At 43.7% G+C, this 22960-nt stretch overlaps 1 protein-coding gene across 2 annotated transcripts; it reads right to left on the bottom strand.

Moving 5' to 3' along the window:
• Positions 1 to 302: 302 nt before the first annotated feature.
• Positions 303 to 22960, bottom strand: KPNA6 (karyopherin subunit alpha 6). Of its 2 annotated transcripts, none has more exons than XM_042793562.1 (14): positions 22866 to 22960; positions 10995 to 11221; positions 10190 to 10285; positions 9798 to 9897; positions 9396 to 9490; positions 8172 to 8303; positions 7854 to 7942; positions 6722 to 6821; positions 5551 to 5714; positions 4636 to 4714; positions 4417 to 4542; positions 3690 to 3817; positions 3006 to 3184; positions 303 to 1987 (listed from the first exon to the last, which is right to left on the bottom strand). In XM_042793562.1, exons 1-14 carry the CDS (start codon positions 22867 to 22869, stop codon positions 1803 to 1805), a joined length of 1704 nt encoding a protein of 567 aa, XP_042649496.1. In that variant the 5' UTR covers positions 22870 to 22960; the 3' UTR covers positions 303 to 1802. The 2 variants fall into 2 exon arrangements, with proteins under 2 accessions (XP_042649496.1, XP_042649497.1); XM_042793563.1 differs by having other exon boundaries at positions 11088 to 11221.

Below are 22960 nucleotides of genomic sequence, written 5' to 3'. Positions count from 1 at the left end.
GCGGGCCGCCCTGAGAACTACCGCTCCCAGCGTGCCCCGCGCCAACGGCTGCTCCCGACCTGCCCCGCGCGGGGGGGGGGGAGGTGGGGGCCCGGCCGTTACCGCGGCCGCTCCGTGCGGGCCCCGGCGCACCGGGCAGCGCTCCCGCCGCCCCTTCCCCCCCCCGGGCCGGGGACCCCCGGACCAGCCTTCCCGCCTGCCCCCCCGCGCGGGGAAGCCGCCCCCCCTTCACTCCCGTCCCCTCAGGGAAGCCGCGCCGCCCGCCCGCCCCCCCAGCCTCCCGCCACAGCCACACCTCGGTCAACTGCACAGAGGGAGTTTATTCGTTTCACAATAACGGACTCGGTCAAACCCGAGCTCCGGCCGCCCTGCGAGCAGCCCCGGGCTTCGCTTCACCCCCCCCCCCGGGAAGGCGGCAGCAAGGGGCTCGCCCGTGCCGGCGGCCAGCTCTCCCCCCAACACCCCAGACGTGGTTTTGTTCGCAGCCGAGTGCGTTCTTGCTTTTGTTTAATGAAATCTTGGCTAAGTAACTCAAATCAGGTAGAGGAGTTTAAGACAGCTCTATGCTCGCTTATACAGTACGTGAGTGAACAGAGGAAAAGAAGCAGGACAACCAGTGAGTGAGTTGGGGCCATCATTTCCAGGTGTGCCAGCCTCACAGTGCTCTATTTACATAAATTACAGAAATTTCATATATATTTTTCTCTGAAGCCCAATTAGACAAATATCTACCTATATATAATATAAAAAATACAGAGATTTTACTTTTTTTTTTTTTTGAAGTAAAATGTACATGATCCAACTGTGAGCAGGAGGTAAACCTGGAAACTCAGGCCTGTTGCTACTGAAGTTAACACCGCACACAACACCGCTGTCAAGTGTAGCTATGTCCTCTTCCTCCAACCCATATGTTCTCATGGGAAAAAAAAAAAAAAATTTCAAGTAAAGATGAAGATGGGTTTTCACCATTTCAACAGTTCTGTGACTTCAGTCAGTAGCAATGCAAACAAAGCCTGTGCAACAGCAGCTGTGCTTCCTGTTCCAAAAACCACCCAAGCATCCCGCCCTCTTCATAGTTACCATCTTTGGGGTCTTGTTGCCTTTTTTTTTTTTTTCCTCCTTGTAAATGTCACTAGCAGTTCTTCAAAAAAACCAAAAAAAAAGTATCTAGACAAAGGGAAGAAGCCTTCCCCCCAGAAAAATCTTCCCAGGAGTGGGAGAACTTCCCATTTCTCTGTCCATTTACAGTATCTTTCAGGGGAACTTGGCCCAGGTGCAACAGGACTGTCCGCTGACGGAGGGTTGCAGAAAGGCCAGGGCTAAACTTTGCTCTTGGCAAATTAGAGTCTTTAATAAAGAGTAACATGTGCAAAAAAATTAAATAGATCAACCCAGGATTCCAGAATTATTGTTGTCAGAATGCTTACTTTCTATTTGTGTTCTTACCCAACCCAATGCTGAAATCTCAGTTAAGTACCCGAGGTAAGAAGTGACATTTGGGAGAGATCACCACAAAGGAAAAAAAAAAAACCCAAGAGGTGCAATCTGTTACCTCAGTGTCCTTCCTCCACCCAGATGCCTGCTTTAAAAGACATGTATGCAGCAGCAAAAAGAAAAAAGTGTAAGAACATCCCCTTCTCTTCGTGAGGACAAAGCACTGTTTCTAGTTGTTTGAAGGAAGAATAGTTTCCTAACAGGTGGAGTGGGTGTTTAGCCTTCCGTTTGCAAGGAGGGGATGGGGCGATCAGCTGCTCCCAGTTGCTTTCTGGCAAGTTTGTCATGTTCTTTTCCCCCCAGGCACATTATAGCTGGAAACCTTCCATGGGGGCTTCAGGTTGCTGGAAGATGAATTGCTGCTGGTTCTCATCTACCTGGGGAGCTAGAACGGAGTCATCCTCTACTCCAAAGTAGTGCTCAATCAGGTCAAAGGCCTTCTGGTAGATCTCTTGGTTCTCATGACTCTGTAGGAACTCTATCTTATCCAAACCTTGGAGGAACAAAAAAAAAAGAAGTGGTACATGATGAAGCAAGGAGATCCTGATATTTACACCGTCCCACATCCACCCTCCACCCTGCTCCGTGCAAGACCTTTCGTCTGTGTTAGATTTGCATTTTGTGAGCAGCACTGACACCTAAAGCTAACAATTTCAGAGCTGCTTGTGGACTTCATCTGTATCAGGCAGCATGAAATGTCTTTTCAACAGTAGGTTTAGCTGAGACAGCTAAAGCAGATGTGCTCCCAGCTCTCTGCTGGGGACTAAACCACATTTCAGTGAAATTAAAACAACTGGCTGTGAACAGTTTGGCAGTTGCAGGGGGTAGGGAGGGGAAGGAAGCAAGGCCCGTCCCAGTAGCCTCCAGCAGAAGGGCAGCAACAGCTTTAGCTGTCCTAATTAAATCCACTGCTGAACAGAAAACATCCAAGCACAATATACTCTCAAGAATTTCAAGAATTATTCTTACTGGGAGAACCAGGACACACAATGTAACAGTCAGTGAGAGGGCAAACCAGACACAGGCAATATACAGAGAGTTTCAGACCAAAATAGGAACTGCTCCTCAAAGCATTAAGAGCAGCACAAAACCCCCATCAAATTAAGTCTCTCCAGGGAAAAGCTAAGTCTCTCTGGATTTCCACTATACATCTACAGTGAACAACCGGGTACAGTTAGAACAATCCTAGACCCAGAAGTGTCACTTTATACTTAGCTCAGCTTATCTCTGATTAATACTTCCAACTGATACAAGCCACAGTTACCAGCTTGGCCTCCAGGTTTAGGAAGCTTGGACCAGAAGTATGAGTTTTTACTTCCAAGTATTATGGTGGGGCATAGGACAAAAGAGTCTAAAAAAAGGACAGACTATCGGAGCAAATATTGGCTAATTTGGAATATGCCAAATCCCTTAACACAGCAGAAAACCAACCAACAAAACTAGCAGACACCTTCCAATACATCCTACAGTGTTCAAACTCAATAGCACCAAGGCCACCAGCCCCAACCTACCATAGGCCTCCTCAATCAGGCTACAGTACGGGTTGATGCCGGTCCCGCTCTGGTTGGCTTCCTGCTCCCCAAGCCTCAGGATGTTCTCTAGGCCATTCAACGCCACCTGAACAATCTTGGAGTCCATGACAGTCAGCAGGTCACAGAGAGGCTTGATACAACCCAAGTTAACCAAGTATCTGAAGAGAGAGCACCAACAACATACACTTGTTCAGGATCTAGCAAGCATTACTTTTGCTCAGTTAGAAAGAATAAAGTAAAGGAGTCAAACAAATACAAAAAGTTACAATATATTTTTACTGTTCTGCAAGGTTAATTTTTATCCATTTACTTGCATTTGTATACACACCCCTTCTTTTAAGAAACCTGCTAACTCCATTTGAAATTCAGCTGCTACTCAAATTAAGTCCACCTTGGAATTAAATTTGTCATCAAGGTTGGACATTTAGCCTAGTCTCAGCTATCTAAAGGGGGAGGGGGAAAGTAGTTTGGACTAGCTTATCCTTCCTCAGAAGAAAGCTGCAATTTACAGCACATTATACAATCCAGCTACAGTTTTGCCTGTGTCTCCGGGGTGCTCTCCCAGAGGTTCTCCAAATTACTCCCTTGCTGCTTGTATTGCACTAAGTACAAAGCTACCATTCATTCAGGCAGATTTCCCCCAAGAGGAGCCACAGGGAGTACCTGATCTGTTCGGGAGTTCCTCCTGACGTTGCATTTGTAATAGCCCATGCTGCCTCTTTCCTTGTACGGAATTCTGCTTTCTGCAAGATTTCTATCAGTACCGGGAAAATGTTTGCATCTATGACCGCCTGGGGAGAGAGAGTAGTAAGAAGTGTTTGAATTGGCAACGCGGTTTCTAAAAGGCTATTAAGCACCTGAAAGAAACCTCTACCTCCATTTCCCAATGCAAAAGAAACTTTCCAAGCTGTCCCCTTCAGCAATTCCTCCATTTTATTTCTCAGCCAAATCCTATTAACATGAGATATTCAATTCCAGAACTAGCACAGCAGACAATCGCTATTACTGCATCAATACTGTAGGAATGCTCTCATCACTTATCTGCCTCTGTATGTAGGTCATTAAAAGGATAATTAAAACTCAACAAGCTTCAGCTTTTCAAAGGGGTATCTCAAATTTAGCATGGAGAAATAGGGGCTGTATGTCCTCTTATCCCAATGATCCAACCTGTGGGACTCATTTCAGGCTAGTCTGTGTTAGTACAATTAGCAAGCTTTTTTTAGCTCGTTTGGCAGATGACTGGGAGCAGCAAATTTGCAAATTACTGCAGAATAAGAGATACGAGCAAAACTAGCCTCTAAGTGTCAGATAAAAAAAAAAAAAAGTTGTAAATCCTTAATGATGAGCTTGGAATCAAACATTATTACAGGTAAGTTGGAGAAGACAGTACCTGTATTTGTGCTCTGTTTCCTGCTGTGATGTTAGATATAGTCCAGCAGGCTTCTTTCCTGATTGACTCCTTGGGACTACTTAATAAATGAAGGAGACAAGGCAGGGCTGAACAGTTCAGAATCACCTTTTGAGAAAGAAAGCAGAAGTGAGATCACCAGTATCAGGTACAGAGCCGACGGGCACTGCATCTCCCTGCACGACAGTCGCTTCCCCTCACCTGGGTCTGGATGTCATCCCCTGTCACGATGTTGCCAACTGCTCGCAAAGCAGGGGAGGCCACTTTGTAGTCATTGTGCCTGCAGGAAAAGCAGTGCAAGGACAAAACCAAATCTATCAGATCACATGCACCTGGATATTCAGAAGATTCTCTCCCCAGTATCTCATCTGCATTATTTACTTAGAATTCCATCCCCTAGCGTATAGAAACATACAGTAAGTTGACCATATTGTCACTGGACAAGCATACTGAAAACAAAGGCGCAATAGTTTTCATCCTTTACATCCTAACTCCATCATCTTCAGCTTAATTACTGATCTCACCTTTTACATACCCTTCCTGAACAAAAATGTTGTTAACCCAGTGAGAACACTCAGAGTTTCAGGAGAATTTTGGAAGCAAGTATCTCACCGTTATACCAATTCTGAAGGTGTTAAAGATTAGAAGCCCATTCAAACTGCAAACATTTTGTCTGAGTTTCCATACAGATATCAGAGAAACAAAGCCAAGCTGACTCTTGCCAGACGCTATTCTTGCTATCTTTGATTTGCCTAGTAACTAGGCTTCCATAAGCATATTTGAAAGCCAGAGCACAAGAAACTGCAGTCCACTCTTTCACAGACTAGAAGTATCAGTGACCTCTCTTCAGTAATTTCTTCCTAGCATACAGTATTAACTAGCATTCCAACACTAGAAAATACCCAGCCTCCCTCAGAAAGAAAAGCCATTAACTACAGCTCTCAGCCTGCTTCAGACTCTCCTGCATACCTGCTCCCAAGTCAGCTAAAGTACCCAACACCTGGATCCTGGGCACACAAGGCATGAAGAGTGCTCTGATGGGTTTTGATATGAACTCACACTCAGTCTCACACTTCCCAGTCTCACTGGGCTGAAGCAGCAAGACAAGATACTTACATTAACAGCTCCACCAGTCGCCGACACACTCCCGAGTCAATAACTGCCTGGATTTTCTCATTGGGGCCATCTGATAAGTAGGAAAGAGCCCAGCATGCATCTGCCAGCAAGTCAGAGTCACTGTTGAATAATAATCGGGACAACACTGGCAGGCAGGGAGACACCTACAACAAGAGCCACCACCCAGAAGGTTAGTCATGTTCTGTCAAGGACCACCACATTTGCATGCAAACACCATGTGGCTATGCTGACTGGCAAGATAACAAGTCTTGAATGTCCACAGTTTCCTTCCCCAAAGTCAGCAGCTTCCTTGCTGGTTCACATACCTCATAATCACAGTGTCTAAAGTTACCTCAACAGCTTTATTGCTAAACTAAAATTACATCCCTTCCTCTCGGACCATGGCTAGGCTCCTGAGACAAGTGCTACTGTGCATGCTACTGTTCGGAAGTTCCTTACATGTCTCATTCTTTCATTTCTTACTCTTAATAACCCTACATAGCTCAGTATTTAAGAGCAGCAGCCATCAACAGTTACACCCCTGAATATTTCAATCATTTAAGTGCTTTTACATTCATACTCAATTCAAATTTCATTCCTCGCCACAGGCTTCACAGCTTTGACACAGAAACTTTCATTCTAAAAAAACTGTAACACATTGATCTTAAAACATTTTTGTCTACCAAAGAAGGATGAGACACCCAGAAGGCCAATAGAATCTTTTGTTAGTGCCAGTAGCACACCAGGAAAGGAAAAGAGGAAAGCTATTACAGCTCTCACATAGATACAGGCGTCCTGTTTTGTAGCATTTAAATGTCTTGGAATCAAGTTTTTAGTCACAATTTGAATTAAGTCTCAAAATTGCAAAGTTCATAACAAAAGGGTTTAGAGAAGCCCAGTTGATGCTACCTTGCAGGGAAGCCTGGGCTTTTGCCTCACTTGAGGGGTCTAACAGACTGGCTGACAACAGAGCCAGGCAGAAAGGTTGGCAGAAAATTAAACAAGCACTCCAACATCTGCTGAACAGCAAGATCAACCTCAGTAGGAAGAACCTCACCCTGTTCTCTCCTGGAATAATTTACAGAAGTCCAACAGCCAAAAATAACGTAGACAAACATCTTGACTAGGTGTCTCCCCATCTCATGTCTTCTAACAAGGCATTTATTCTCACCTTATCGAATTCAGGTGGTGGACTCTTTCCTCTGCACAAGTTTGACAAGGCCCAGACAGCATTTCGTGTCATTGTCAACCTGGTGGACTTCGTAAGGAGCCTAAAGAGACAATTACCATAAATTATAATCCTCGATGTGGAAGCCAGCAAGGGAACCAAAAGAAGGAAAGCTAGTACTATTTTAAGGAAGTGAAACCACTACTCCACTTGCTGTAGCTCAAGCCATGCTGCTTGCCACTTGAGCCTCTCAATAAGCAAGAAGAGAAGTGACATGCAACCGCTTCTCAGGATAAATAGCTATTATTCCTAGCAACGTTGAGTGACATGGGTCAGGAAGACAAGTTTGACATTAGACAAGTTGCAGAAAGAAGGGCAAGTTAGTCAGATGAAGTTCCAAGTTCAAATTCGGCCCAGGCAAACACTTGCACCCCTATCTGAGGTCAGGTGGTCCTCCCTAGAGACCAAGTGACACAAACTGCTGTCTCTCAATTCTAACGAGGACAGTGAGTCCTGTGGGCTGAGGACTTCAGTCACCAATCACTGCTGACAGGTGACTGACAGAAGTAGAAGTGTAACAAGCCAAGTCATTTGTGACAAAGCATCAGGTTGCCAAGGACAGGATAAAGTAAAGATTAAGTCTTTCCAGAGCAGTGAAGAGTACTTGAAAGCACACTTCTGATAGGCAGATCTTCTGACTCGTGTGGGTATGCACCACACAAGAGCTGCAGAGGCAAGGTGGTGTAGAGAGACTTGATCCCTTCCCTCAGTCCTAGAAGAGCCCCCTCAGACAAGCACCTGAAATCCATAGGATAAGCACAAAGAGCAGGCATCTGGAGGGACACACAGTGAAACAGCAAGCCCTGTGACTTCAGAAAGACAAGGAGACTGCACCAGGACCCACTTCAGATTCAGAGCAGTGTAAAGGTTTGTGAGAAGGCATGTTATCTACCAAGTCCCACTCTATTTATCAGATACTTGTCCGAACTGCCAGTTTATCTGGTACCAATGGTTTGATTCCCAGTGATCACCACCACACATTGCTAGGGAATCTATTCGCTCAGCTCAAATATTGCTCTGCTGTAGTACAATGGGACTTCAAGAACTGTATTGGCAAGTATTCATGGCTACTCACATTAATAAGGGAGGAAGAATAGCGCAGTTAAGGACATAATCTCTACACACAGAGCTGTCTCCAGCAATGTTCCCCAATGCCCAGACAGCCTGAAAGGAAAGAGCAACAGTTTTAGCATTCACACAGTTTCTGAACAGAGGAAGAAAAGGGTAGTGTGCCAAGAAAGCATTTTCTCTGTAATTCCAGGCAAACAATACTTCAATTTGTGGTCTGGAACCAGTTGTTAGACACTGGTCACTCATTTTAAACACTGCATTTTTATCGTGTGCAATCCACTGTGGTTCACTCCCTAACCCCAAAGAAAGAAGTGAACCTTACCTGTTCTTGAACATCCTCAAAGTCAGAGTTTAACAGCTCTATAAATATAGGAACTGCCCCAGCCTCAATTACTATTTTTGTTTGTTGGGAAGTTCCTGATGCAATATTCGTCAGTGCCCACGCTGCTTCAAACTGAAACAAGCAAATAAATGACAAAAGCATTAATAAAATAATCCAAATTTATCAAAATATTTGACATTAAATTTTAGCTATGATTTTTTTCAGCTTCTACTAAAAAGGTTGTGAGAGAAAGAAAGCATATCATAGCAAAACACCTCAATACTTAAAGGATTTTATTTTCTTGAGGAAGAAAAAAACCCACATCCGCTAAATGCCTTCTCAGAGGCTATAGCTTCTCAAAGAATTAGAAAGTGAAGACATCCCTGTCAGTCACACATCATTTCACATATACCACAATTTTCCAGCCAGAAAAGTGAAGCCACATAGCGCATAAATACATGTGGAATAGAAAGTTTTCTGTATTTGGTGCAGACTAGCCAGTTCTAGCCCACCCTCTTGTCTGGCTAGCACCACCCAGATGCCTTGAGTTCAAGTGAAGCTGAGCAGCAAGTTCCCTGCTTTTGCTACTCATTCTTTGGTTTAAAAACAGATTTCCATTCAGTTCTTCTTGAAAGTAAGCCCCTATGATACAGGCCTTGGGCAAGAGGGCAGGAAGAAAGATAAAGGTAGTCATCAACTCAGATCCAATTCTATGTATGGAAGTATCTTTAACCCCTACAAAGTAACTATAGTTATTACCAAGCTGGAAGGAATTTCAAGAAGCCATCTAGTCCATCCCTCTGCCCCACAGAAGGATCAGCACTACCTAACCCATTTCTAACAGATTCTTAGCCTGTACTTAAAAGCCTCCAATAATGCAGGTTCTTCCTCACACAATTTCTTCCTACACATTTATTCTGTGGCTCCACTACCTCCAAGAAGAAATATCAGACACGGGAAGGCTAAATTCTTTTCTGCTGCAGCTGACCTATGTTATTTTTGCCAGCATTCTTCCAATAATTTAATTTAGAGCAATTTAGAATTTTCTTTTTTTCACCTAAGCATTACAGGTTACCTTTGTCTTCTCCTATATATCACACAACCTGCGTCTTTTTGGTTCAAGACATCACTTTTCCCTGATAGCACCTGTGGGTTTCATGTTGCTAAGCTGTGACGGTTAAACAGGTACATGCCATGAAAAATTCATAACACAATCTCCTTTACCTGTAGCGTGCAATTTTCACTTCTTTTAAGGAATTCAACAAATCTGTCCACCACTCCCTGAGTGTTTATCACTTCATCTATTGGAGGATTCGGCTCTGAAATAGCAAGGCAGTGTCAGAACAGGATATAGGTCTAACGCAGGGGAATAACAAGCATGAACTATTACTGAATTGAATGATCTCAGGCTGTACTGAACTCAGCGGCAAAACTCTCCAGAATCACTTTCTGTACAAGTCATACAATTGTAAATTATTTGCAATATGCTAGATTATCAAATTTCTACACTGTAACTTTCTTTCCCAAGCTCAAAGCTGGTGAGCTTCTGTACAGCTATATGCATGCACAAATGCTTGCAAAAGAAAGGCTACATCAGATCCTATGGCAGGAATGAGTTATTTTTACCTTTGGAGAGTAACTTCCTGAATTTCTGAGTGGTTGCTAGCTGTAGATCAGGGTCATCTGAGAAAAGCATCTCTACCATCTCTCTTGTGATCACTCCCTCCTGAAAAGATGCAAAGGAGACAGAACAATGGTTCCATTTCACACTGAGATTATTTCAGGCATTAGTCATGATAGCCTACCATGATTCTGTGCTTAGCTAGTAACTCAAAAATTCACAACTTGAGATTACAGCACACTATTTACTTCCTGGCAGACTTTTCCAGTTAACTGTAGTAACATTTGCAACATTCTCAAAAGTGAGAAAACAAAAGCATTGAGGTTTGTCAGTTCTATGCAGTCCACAGCATTAAATCTGTCTGCAGGCACGATTGCAACAAGGAAAGGCACCTTACCCCACATGTGGTGGAACTAACATAAGAATCCACAAGGAGACTATCAAACATGGAGGCATCTTCATTGATCAATTCCACATTTCTTCTTTTAAAGAGCTGGTGGGGAATAAAATGCAGGAGTCATTATTAGAAAGCAATGATGAACAGTCTTCATAACTAGACATTCTTGTTTCTCAAACAAGATACCGTCAACTAGACTGAACACAACCTGAATATAAAAGTAGTCATTAATAACAGCTCTGCACTCTGAAGACTAGCTTGGCATACAAGCCCCAATAATAAAACATGCTAAGTCTTGTCCTCAGATACACAAATGCCCAAGTCACTGAGACACTGGCACAAGCAAGTGCAGAATTTGACATAACAAATTAGGGAAACTGGGGAGAAGGCAGCTTGTAGATGACACACTAATAGAGCAAACATTTAGTCTGAGCCACATATGTCACCTGGGAATCAGCTCTTACTTTCATAGACCTCCAAGCCAAAAAAAAAAGAAAAAGAAAAAAAAACAAAAAAACCCAAAAACCAGCTCAGTTAAGAAATAGGTGCAGCCCATACTTTCACTTATTCCTCCTGCTTCTTGAGGAAATAACCCCATTCACTAATCAAAAAAAAAAAAAATTAAAAAAATCAAAAAACCCACACCCCTTAAAAACAAGGATCTGTGAACAAAAACCTCCAGTACTCCAAGGACAAAGTGTTTGGATAGCTCTTGATGTGAGCTACACTCTGTACTAGGTACAAAGAAAAAGAGAAGAGCAAGATCTCAGTTAGAACAGGAAAAATAAGAGGACTGCCAACGAACCTTAATGCACAGATCCTTGAAGATTCCAGTTTGGCAGCAGCACAATCCTGGCTGTGTTAAGGCTGTACACAAGCTAGTCAAGATGACAGTTACCTGTTGCTCTCGTTTCTGTTTGCGCAGTTGAATTCCTTCCTCCTCTCTTCTCCGACGCATTTCCTCAGGATTTAGGGCTTTGTTCTTGTAACTCTTCATTCGATAGTTATCCTTTGCAGGACTCGCCATGGTTTCTGTGAAGAGAAAAAACATCTGCCTCAGATTTCTTGTCTCACTCTGCTCCTTTGCCCACATGTCCTTTCTGACAAGGAGGTCTGTGCAGGTGAAGGTGCATGGAGTAGCCAGATTAAACAGATTTATTTGCACGAGCTGGTGTCAAACACTAAAGTAGAAGCCTCAAGTTAGAACGTGATCCTAACCTTTAGTTCATGTGATATGCTGTTACTGCTAGAATGTTATAAAGTTTTTACAAAGCACAAGAATAGATTTACTGTTCTGAAAGGAACATGGATCCAACTTCACAATATTGAGCACATTATTGATATGGATGGCTTCTGCTCAAACAGCTTCACTGTCCTCAGGAGGTGCATCACTAAATTCTACTTTGGATTTCAGCAGAAATTATTTCACCTGTATCATCATGGCATAAACCACATCTTGATTTTCAGCGCCCCTCAGATTGAGATGTTCACTGTGTATGCATGGCAAAAATCCAACAGAACTCACAGCAAACTAAGCCCTTGATTTTATAACAACAATAAAAAGCCTTGCAAAAAGCAGACCTGTACATAACGTATAGGCCATGTTTGTCCCATCAGGTTACTGCAAGTGTTTTAATACCTGACCTACTTATTTTGTTGCTTCATACCTGACTAATGCACTACTTCAAACTTGATTACTTGTGTATTTGCCTCCCAGTCAGGGAAGTGACACTCCACTATTTGGCAGAGTTAAAGGCAACCAGGGCCAAGTAGTAACCTAAGTACAGAAGGATATCAATTCCTCAGCTGCATCCAGCTGTAATCCACTGCTTCGACCATGTCAAATCCTTTTTGCATCTTTCCAAACTCTCACTTTCTCCCATTTATGATACAGATTACTTGTTTAACCTCAGTGTCTTTCTCAGAACAGGAAGGAAGCAATCATGACACACAACATCAGAGTGCAAATTAAGCCTGAAAACAACTTAATCTTCTTCAGAAGTTTGCTGGACACCAGTATCTTTGTTTTCTTCCAACTGCTAAGGGCAGGTGGAAGAAGCATCCTGTGAAAGTTTGCAGCGCTATCTCCTTTTTCAAGCTTTAAGCACTTCTCAGCCACCTCCTTAGAGAAAGTTTCAGTCTGACTTATCAACTGCCTCCAGCCATTCTGGAGCAAATCCAAGATCAGCTGGAGGGGTTTCAGACCTTACTGCCCTCCTACTAGGAAAGCCCACAGTCAAGCCAAGAAAAGACATATACAGTATACAAACATCTGATATTTCATTGCTGTGGAAAGAGAAAACAACTGGAAAAATTAATATTTTAACAGGAGAGGAAACAAAATACTTTCAGTTCTATGATTTCCCCAAAACAGTTTAAAAGACACCAAGCATTGTGAAAAAGCCTGTTTCACAGCATCTGCTTTCTAAGAGAATATTCTCTTCCCTAGCCAAAACAGCAAGAGGACATTCTTCTGAAAAGCAACAGATAAAGAAAAAAAACACCAAACACCAAGTTCCCCTGTCATTTACACTGTAATAGAGATGCATGTCCCTGGCAAATGGCCCTGACCCCACGCTGCCCAGAGCTGTGAAACAGCTTTGAAGCTCAGCAACCGCCACCTGCACCCAGAGAGAAAACCAGGCTTGAAGAGGTACAGCATGATGGGTTGCAAGTTTATTGGCACCTCTGAAGCTAAAAAGAAGCCACCAACCACAACTCATCATCAGTAAAAGCAGTATTCCAGTGCCAGGTTAGAAAGCCTTTTTCAGTAACTTGCTTAGAGCACAGTAAGTGGCCAGAAGTTATAAGAAAAAGGGATTACACCACACTGATCATCACTAAGGAAAGGCATATAGCCTCAAAACCAATTACAGGGTTGAAGTAATCAAATGACAGCAGGTCTTGCAAGATCTTGAGCCTTATAGAAACTTACCTTTAATCCCTTCCCCAAGTACCTCATTTGATAAGGTCTGTCCTCAAGAAAACCAAGGCAAGAAACCTACTTACACCACACTAGCGACAGCAGTTGGACTATACCTTGCCAACAGCCTCTCTGTGAAGCCTGTATTAAGTTTTTTTCCCCGAGTTTATTTCTCATAAGTCAGAGGTTCAGAGGAATAGCTGGCCTGTTTCTGAAGGTATTTGACAGCACCTTCCTCATTCTAAAAGACTATTTACATGGCAAGGAAAAGCAGAGACTGAAGATCATGGGAACTATGCAACTGCTCTCACTTGTCCACCCCTCTCCCCAGCAGCACTGCATACCAAGAACAGAGGGAAGAATTTTATTATTATTTTTAACTGAAAAGCAGCTAATTCAGAAGACAGAAGATTTAAAAATCTACAGGCTTTAGGGGTTTATATCTGATCTTACAGTAGTAAAGTGTACCAACTACATATAGATTTTAATTCGGAAAACGTATTGAACTATCACTGTTCTGTCAGCGTATTCATAATACTACCCTAATGCTACTGGCTAATACAGCCACACAAAAGAGTAAGAGCTTAATTCTGAAGATTACAACAGAATCCCTAACAAAGGCAAATTTGTTAACTCCCTTTGAAAAGCAAGGTCTCCAATTAAAAGGTAGTTTTTAAGAAAAGGAAGAGGAAAAAGTGATTAAGTGACTTAACACTACACATGGTATTACCAGCCAGTCATATAAATAGCTGAGTGACATGACAGTTCAGCTGCCTCTGAACTTGCACAACCCCACTCAGCTGGGCACACTCTGGACCCTGCTCCGGGTGTCCAGAAAACAGCCAGAGACACTCAGCCACACTGCAAGGTCTCAGGACACTCTAGAGCATCACGAACGCTGTTATGCTGCAAGAAAACCCCAAAGATACAACCAGCCCCTGAAGAGTGATTTTTTTCACGTTGACTGTAACAGCATATCGCTGTGCAACAGTCTCTGTGTCACTTAATTTTCTGTTTTCTCTCATACACATGTATCTCCTCAGATGATTTCCATTGAAATACTTTAATGACATTAGAATCCTAATTTTTTGCATTACGCCCCATTGCCATGGCAATGGATGAATGCCACGAATGCAGGATTATGACTTCACAGTGAACTCAGCAGATGCTGTAGGCACCACAGACTGCAGCAAGCCCAAACACATGAAACAAAACAGACAGCGGGATGCCAGGCACGTACAAATTCTTTACTTGTAGTGTTTCAGTACAAAACATCTAGCTCATCCACTGTATCTGCAAGCTAGGCTTCCTCATTAACTATAAACTCAAATTCTATCAGTGTGAATATCCCCAAAACAATGCCACTAAATCATGACTATTGCAATAACCTGGCCTGTCAGGTTCAGGAAAACAATCATCTGCTCATAGATGAGTGATGCACAGAAGATACTCAAAGCACAGATTTTCACTTTGCATCTTAACAATGTTGCTCTGAGAAGCTTCACTTTTACAGAAAAGCTCTCCAGTGTGAAGTAACAACGGAAACCTAACTAGAGCAAGTTTCTTCTACTGCTTTAAAGTTTTAGCCGCTGCATTTAGGGAACCACCTTAACCTCTACAAAATGCTGTCCTACTAGGACAACACCTTGCACTGCACCTCTCCTAGGGAAGGTTTTTCTTTTCTAAGAACCAGCTAAGCCCTGCCTTAAATGAAGATAGTATCAGCTCACACCCTAGAATTATAAAATTCTTCTGATGTTGTTCCAGCCAGGACTCCAGGGCTCCAAGCTTACCTGCAGCTCTCCAAGGAAGCTGGGCAATAAGGCTTTTTTCTTCTATACCACGGCAGCTCACCCAGAACAATGTGTGCAGCCTGCAGCTGCTCTGCATACCCCTTTTTCTTGAGGCCACACCAAACAGACTCCACACCAGATAAGTGGTGAGAGGCTGCAGGCACTGCCAGAACAGTTTATCTCTCCCCAGAAGCCACCCCCTGACCACCGTCCTGGCATGACAGGTACAGGTGCCCATCCACGTGATGGGGAAAGGCTGCAGGCACCCAAGCACAAGTAGGCACAGTGCTGTGAGTCCATCTAACAACTTCCTGAAGAAAGGGTGGGCTTACTGCACATCTTTCAAATACCCCAGTACATGGCAATGCAAGAGGGATTTGCAGGCATTTCAGTAGTATGACCAGACACCACAATCCCAGCATCATACCTTTATACCTTAACAGGGATAAACCAATATTTTCACTCCCAGAGCTGCTCAGGCAACAAGCTAAGCTCAACCCTGTCTGCCCAGGTGCAGAAGCATGTCTGTGTGGGAGCGGGACTGTTAGGCAAGGGCCAGAGCTTGCCCTGTTCTACCAGTATATCAGTACAGCACGAATACATTGTTAGAAAAGAGGAAAACAAGAATTAGGACAGAATTAGAATGAGGCACCTCCTCCACCAGTGAAAACAGTAGCATAGCTTTACCAAAAACAGCAAAAGCCAGTCCAGCTTCTTGTGTTTCAGGCCCTTCCTTGCTTATACTTCATTCCTACCAACCTCCTGCTGCAGGAGCCAGCCTAGTTTTCTAGGAACCTGGTTTCTTCTGAGCTCAGCATTCCTTGCATTACCCTGAAACAGTACAATCTCTAACTTCTCTTTTTTCACTGGTCAATTAGAACTGACTAATGGAAGTCCCTCTGAAGTACCCATGTTTCCTAAGCAGTATATTGCCATTCCTGACCACTGGTTACAGAGGGGCTCAGTGTACACCACCCTTACCTCAACCTCTTCAGTCCAATTCACCTTCCCTAGAGCAGAATTAAAAACCGCAAAAATAAAAGCTTGCACTGCATTAAAAAAGCCTGAGTCTGCAGAGCTTTCAACCCATCTCTTCCCAACACCTCTGCAGACCAAACAGTTCTACAAACCTACAAGAGTTTTAACACTGTTTCCAAATACAAAGAACACTTGAGAATCTGCTGTTTACATCAGAACCTCACAGAGTTCACTCAAGAAAACAGTAAACTTAGACTTGCAAGACTGATTCCATTTAAAATAGTGTTCTGAGAGAGCTTGGACAAAATATCACTTCTGCTGTAGCAATCTCCTGGCCCCAGAGTTCCCTAAGACAGTGCTTTTTATAGCCAAGTACCTTCCTGCATTAGTGAACTTTATTCACAACAGCTGCACAGAAAAGTGACAGTATTTGCATTTCAGTAGTTCTCCTGTTGAGCATCCAAGCTCTGCACCTCCAATCAGATCTGCCAACTATTAGCTCCAAGATGCCAAATCAGATATTAAATTCAGTGCTAACATGACACATTAAATAGATCTAAGAATTATCAGCCTGCATATATAAAGATTTATTTCTATATCCTGAACACATAACAGCAGGTAACCCTGGCTCTGAAGGACAAATCCTGAAATCCTTTTGTACATGTTTGATGACTTGCTTTAATAAAGCACAGCTATGTAAAGCTATGCTCGGGCACCTCAAAGACCAGGCAGATGTAAGGCTCACTACAAAGCAAAACACTTGCTAGTCTCAGCTCAGAGGGACAACTCTGTCCTGAGGAAAACAGCAGGAATTTAAAAACTTGGCAGAAAGGCCAAAAGAGAACATGTACTAAGTGTCAGAAGCATTAGCTTTTATTTCTTAGCTATACAAGTGGCTATGCAGGGTGACATGCTCAAGGGAAGTCTGTGACAGCCAGTGAAGCCACTACCTGACCAGCTGCAAACAAGGACTGAGATTGAAACAGCAACATGAGTTTAGATACATCTCCATCATCCTGAGTCTGAGAGACAAGGGCCAGTATCAGACAATTATCTCTGCTCACTATTAACAAGGCACAAGTAAGCTGCTGCGATGATCTGCTAAAGCCATTTCAGAGCACAAAGCAATTAGCTGCCTTTTCAGGTCCATATTAAACATATGTGTAAGCCTGATACTAATACACCTTTCAGGACTGAAAAGCATGAGTCAAAACACATTTTTATTACTTCTTGTAGAAAACTGTTTGCCTATATCCTCAAAACTCACATTACTAAAAGCCCACATAAAACCAATCACCTTCATTATTCTTCCTTAGTGTCCCTGGAGAGAAAAATTGCCTAAGTGGGATTTTAAAGCCACTAAGAGATTGCGCCTCCTGGCATATAGCACATCTTTGGCATAAACATTAAAACATCCCCCATGCCAACAATTTCTGAATGCTAACACCTTTGGAATCAAATTATTGATAAAAATTGGTCCATTAAAACCAAAGCAAGGTTTTATTAAGTTAATAATTCACGTGATCTGAGACTCCTCTTTTCAATTCCTTGTGCAAAGGAAACCCTCAGAACAGGGTAGAAATTTGGGTCCTACCATAGGTTTTGTTGACAATGGTTGGTTTCACTGAGGGGAAAAAAAAATCCTCCAGTTGTCACGTAAACCAAAGAATTATTAGTACAGGTTGCCACACTCGTCCTTACATATTGAATGATGAGAAGGACGAGAAGGTATTTACCACTTAAAAGAAAGGAAAAACAGCATGAAAGTTTGACTTTGAAGGCTCAGCAGAACACTCAAATCCTCTAAGTGTCTGTGCAAAAGCCAACATAAGGTACAGCAGTTCAGCCAGAAAACTGTAATTCCAGGGTCATTACTGCCACGCCAAGATTATAACGGCTTCTTAATGTTATTGGATCAGAAACCCAGCCTTGCTTCTTTCCAGATTACATTCTTCCCATTTTTCTGCATTACAAAAAGCATTTGCTTCAAACATTTTTTCAGCTGCTGATTAAAGCCTCCAAGCTGAGTCACTGCAGGGACTCACATGTCTAAATCAGGACTTGTGCTGCTGAGTCAGACCGAAGTGACAGAGCAGAGAAACAGTTACACTGACAGATCTGACAAGGCCTTTTTTTAAGCCAAAACACCCTTCCACAAAAGTAATCTTCATAAGGTATCTATTACAGTTCTGTTGCTGGGCATAAGACACATACCTAAGGCAAAGCCTGGCCAGCCAGGACGGCCGACAGCTGCGTGTTTGGAGTGGAGAAGGGTAGTAGAATTATGCAAGTGTAAATGAATACACTTGATGAATTCCATCAGCACCGATCTGCCAATTAGTGCCCACTGGGTACATTTCAAAGCTTCCCAGGTCTGAGTGAGCACTGGGCCAGTTGACCTCCAAAGGCCCCTTCCAACCTAAGTTTCCCCTGTCATAGTACAACCTTGGCCAGTTACAATTAACCCCCCCTAATTTTGACAAGGAGTAGCAAAATACATTCAGTGAACTACTAAGTTTCACTTGACAAACTTTACAGACTATATCCTTTAGATATCTCCTACCCAGCAGGAAGTTTTTCCATTTCATATATCTGAAAACACAGAAGAACCTCCAATCCCCTCCTGCCTCCCCATTTGCACAGGCTCTGAGCTAAATCCATATTCCTACAGCAACACACTTCTACTGCAAAGAAAAATCTGCCAGCAGCACAGGAACTATTACTGCTCTTTGCTGACCTTGGTCTCCTTGAATTTTCTCAGACTGACCAAACTGGAGGGAGATAGAGATCACACAAGTCATCACCCAACTCTGAGGTGCCCAGGAGGTTCAAACACTGAAAACGAAACACAGAACTTTCGCAATGGTCACCAGGACAGTAAGGTTGGTAGGTGTCTTTCTCTGCAGGGTCCAAGTTCAACAAAATGCCTGTGGTTTCAACACAATACCCTCCAGGAAGAGAAGACAGTTGAAGTACACTGATTTAGTAGTAGTAGACATCAGAACAGTTTGGATCGCATAAAGAAAATGAACCTTACCTTTAGGAGAACAAGATAACAGTGCTAAATCAGAGGTTTAAGACTCTAGTCATCTCCCCTGACAATGTTAAAAACTACACGAGATATTCAAGCTATCTCCAACTACAGTTACAGAGGCATTTCTTTTAAAAAAAAAACAATCAAAGCATTTGTGATATTTTTGGATCTGGGGAGGAGGGGACTGTAAGATTATGCCCATCGTCTTCTGAGGCTGCACACAGGAGTCAAAAGTGGACAGCAGACATTAGGCTGACTACATGTCATTGCTTCATGATCCTGTATTTCTCCAGAAACCTTAATAGTTAACATTTGTAACTCAAACTTCTGTTAATTCTGTAGTCAGCTACTCAATACAGCTCATGAGAACATGCTGACAGTGAACCCTAGAAACTTGATTCAGCATTTAGGTACGGCATGTCAGTTTTGAACAGTTTCTTATTGCTATCACCTACTTACAACTGAAAAAGAAATCTCTGGCCATTTCTACCTCCATCCTCTCATTGACTCTTACTTTGTCAAACTATCACCAAAGCTGCTGCTTCAAGTGAACAGAAAACCCATTCAAGGCAGACAACAAAACAGTGTTAGACATTTCTGAAGTGTTTCAAAATCTGAAGTTTCTCTCCATCTAGTCAAGTATAGCAGCATTAATTGCTGGTTTCCCTGTAAATGTAAAAAGTGCCACTTTACAATCAGCAGTGCTTATGTGAATTTTGTTCCTTCTATCTCCCACATGTGAAAGATTTGCTTAATTTTGAGAACAGAAACAAAAATTCTTCTGAAACTCAGCTATGTAATACATTTTACAGCACTCTGTAGATGTGCCTTCAGTCAATTCTTAAGAACAGAGGGAAAAGAAAGCTAAACAGTTGTGCTTAGAGGAGAACAACTACATAGAAGTCCTGTCAAACAAGCAGCAGCTCAAGGCTTTTCCTCTACAGCCCTGGAATTACCCCAGCTGCTGTTAAACTCTAGAAAAGTGGCCAAATTCTGCCGTCGTGTCACTGTGCAGATCTGTTTTGCATGTTTGCTCTGCCGCTTTTACATTCTCACGCAGATTATTTGAGTGTTTACTACAAATAAGCACACGCAGAGCCAGTTCTCTTTCAGAGCTGTCTTAAACCCAGCCTGCCTCCGTGCCCTGGCCGGGCACCCTGCACACAGTACATGCTGTGCTAGTAAAACGCTTATCCACGCAGCTATTTGGCCGTCTGGTGTAGCAGCCACCATTGGCTCGTTCCCTTCGGTTTTAGCTACCAAGAGCCAGTGATGCGACATCACTACTGGAATGTGCAACAGCTTCACTGATGGTGCTGGCTGTGGAGGGGGAAGGGAAAAGCAAAAATCCTCTTTGGGGAAAATTAACAGTCCTACAGTATACTTGTCCTTCACTAGGGTCAGTCTAAGATTAGGATTCCTTTCAGACTATCCATGCCCTGATGTAAGAACCACCCACTTACTCCTCAGTCCAGTTTTCAATACACATTAATTTCAACTCTACCTCCTCCTGATCTTTCCATCCCCCCAAAAATCTGACGTTTGGGGGCTTTCAGTCCTCTTCAACCTGATTTACATATTCTGAGACATTCAGATTTCCTTACGAGTGGACTGATCAAGTACAACAGTCTGTCACCTGTGCTCAGAGAGTCCTTTGTGACAGTTCTCAAAACAGGGATTAACTCTTCAACTAAGTCAACTCAAACATGACCCACAAGAGTTACAGGAGGTTAAAAACAATGAGAAATAGTCAGAGAACATTAAAGAGGGCTAAAAAATTCCAATAAGCTCATCCTTCTCAACATGTGCTTTGCTCCAGAAACAAATAGTACTGTCTGATTTGCTAAGCAAATTTGAGTTTATCTGAAACTCGCTAAACACAAGAGCTTAAAGCTGAAAGGCTGAAGGAATTAGTACTTTCACTATCACACTATTTTAATGATCAAGCTGCCCTTTACAAAGTTCATGTTTGTTCTCCTGAACACAAGCAAACAAAGAAAACCAGCCAAATAACAAGTTAAATTAATCAGCCACAGAAGTTTTATTAAGAATTGAGCATTACATACTGCTCCACAGGCTAAATAGCACTAGAAAGCCATTTAAACGTGTCATTTACATAGCAAACGAAGAACGAACTGATGAGCATCTCTAACACCACAGGCAAAACCAATATCCCAACTGCTTACAAACACTACAGCAGCCTCAACCTGCACCATACAAGAGGTAACAACATTATGCCACCACCATTTAGTCCTGTTAAAGCAATGAAAAAGCAGTCTTAATTTGTTAAAGAAGTTAAGAAAAAGTTACATTGGGATAATTCAAATGAGGGGAATATTAAATTTGCGCTGCCAGAAAAATGTCTGCTTCAAACTCCAAGAAGAAATGGGGAGGCAGTGGTGGGGAAGGATGGGAAGCTCCTTTGCATGAACGTCCCCAACACAGGCAGTTTTCAGACATTCACCAACAGGCCCGAGGACAATTTTCTACTCAAAGTTGCCAGTCAAGATTTTACATCTCAAGCTATAAATTAAGTTTAAAAAGCTGTTCTAGACTGGGAGGTGCTGCAGCCATTGCATACACAGACCTGTAGCCACTAACTTTTCCTTGAACATCACAGGAAGGGTTTGAAGACAGCAGGAGAGTTTCTTGATGAGATCATTTTGATTGATCAGCATCCCACCCCAAAGAGCATTTTTAAGACTTCCTAAGTCAAGTCCAGTTAAAAGACAGTATTGCAAGTGAAGATTGGTAAGACCTTAATCCTTACTTCCCAGAGGATCCTAACTTTGCTTTATAGAGAATACGCCTGCTACAGGCTTTCCCATTCATCTCATCCACCCAAACCCTGTCTTACTACTTGAAGCCTCGAGAAAAAGACATCTCTGCTTCCTGAGTAGGGATCTTCAATTTCAGGCTACATCAAAAGTGACAAAAAACATCTGCTGTTATTAAAGTACCTTTTGAAGTACAGCATTCAGTTACAATTTATTTGCAGCTAAGAAAGAGCAATCTGCTACTTCTCTGAACCTTTAAGTACATTTAATGGTATTGCTTAGAAAGATGCAAACAAACTCCTCCAGACACTCCTTTCCCACACAGTGTCAGAAGACATATTTGCTTGTAACGTCCACGGTGACATGCTGCACAGCGACCACCTCCCTAAGCTTATGTTGACACTGCTGCTCAAGTTTTATTTTGTGAAAGCTACAACAGCCAAGGCCCCACTCAGTTATCAGAACAGGGAGCAGTTTAGCAGGACCTCACTTGAGCTTGGTTCATTTAAATCCTGAAGTTTGTAAGAGTTTAGGACCGAAAATCAGAGATCTGACAGTACGCCACACTCTGATGCAGCTTCAATCGCAGCAGCTCCTTTCTGCCACCGCTGCCTCTGAAGACTTTTTCCTTGGTGTCTGCAGAGCAGAAACAGTCCCCGCTACCCCAGAACCAGAACATCCCAGCGCTAAACCACCCCCGCCGCTCCCCTCACTCCACCCCGGTGCAGCCCAAAGACTGAGCTCTTGCCCGCCCAGTCGCTATTAGCGCTGCTTGGGGAGAGCAACACCACCCCTGTTCCCGCGGCCTGGCCGCTCGCCCCGGGCTGAGCGCCCCCGCCGCAGGGTCCCCCCGAGTCCCGGCTCCGCCGCCAACGGGCTCCGCGGGCCCTTCCCGAGGAAGGCACCACCGTGCCAGGGCCGGCGGAGGGATGACTCAGCAGCGGCGGCGGCCGGGCCCGCAGCCCCGCAGCCCCCCGCCCCGCCGCCGCTGAGGGGATGCGGCCGGAGCCTCGGTGAGGGGCGCGGGCGGCACCGGGACGGGCTGTGTGTGTGTGTGTGTGTCCCGTCCCCCCCCACCCCCGGTCGGCGAGGCGGCTTCTCCTCCCGTCTCCTCGCACACCCCCGTCCGCTGCCGGGACGCCCCGGCCGGCGGCACCGCGCCCGCTCTCACCCATCGCGGCTCCTCAGGCGGCGACTCCCGAGCTGCGGCGGCCACAATATGGCGGCCCCGGAGAGAGGGAGGGCGAGGGGAGCGGACGGCGGCCG

Source organism: Tyto alba, unplaced genomic scaffold (genome assembly GCF_018691265.1).
Source record: "Tyto alba isolate M040663 unplaced genomic scaffold, T.alba_DEE_v4.0 Super-Scaffold_20, whole genome shotgun sequence".
In the NCBI taxonomy this organism is placed as follows: domain Eukaryota; kingdom Metazoa; phylum Chordata; class Aves; order Strigiformes; family Tytonidae; genus Tyto; species Tyto alba.
Note: the sequence above shows the minus strand (reverse complement) of the source record. Positions and strands in the feature narration are given on the sequence as shown.

Coding starts and splice junctions, on each gene's coding strand:
- KPNA6 (XM_042793562.1), bottom strand. Junction 4,543..4,635: donor GGGATGACATCCAGACCCAG/GTGAGGGGAAGC, acceptor CTTTCTCAAAAG/GTGATTCTGAACTGTTCAGC. Junction 3,185..3,689: donor GGAACTCCCGAACAGATCAG/GTACTCCCTGTG, acceptor CTCTCTCTTCAG/ATACTTGGTTAACTTGGGTT.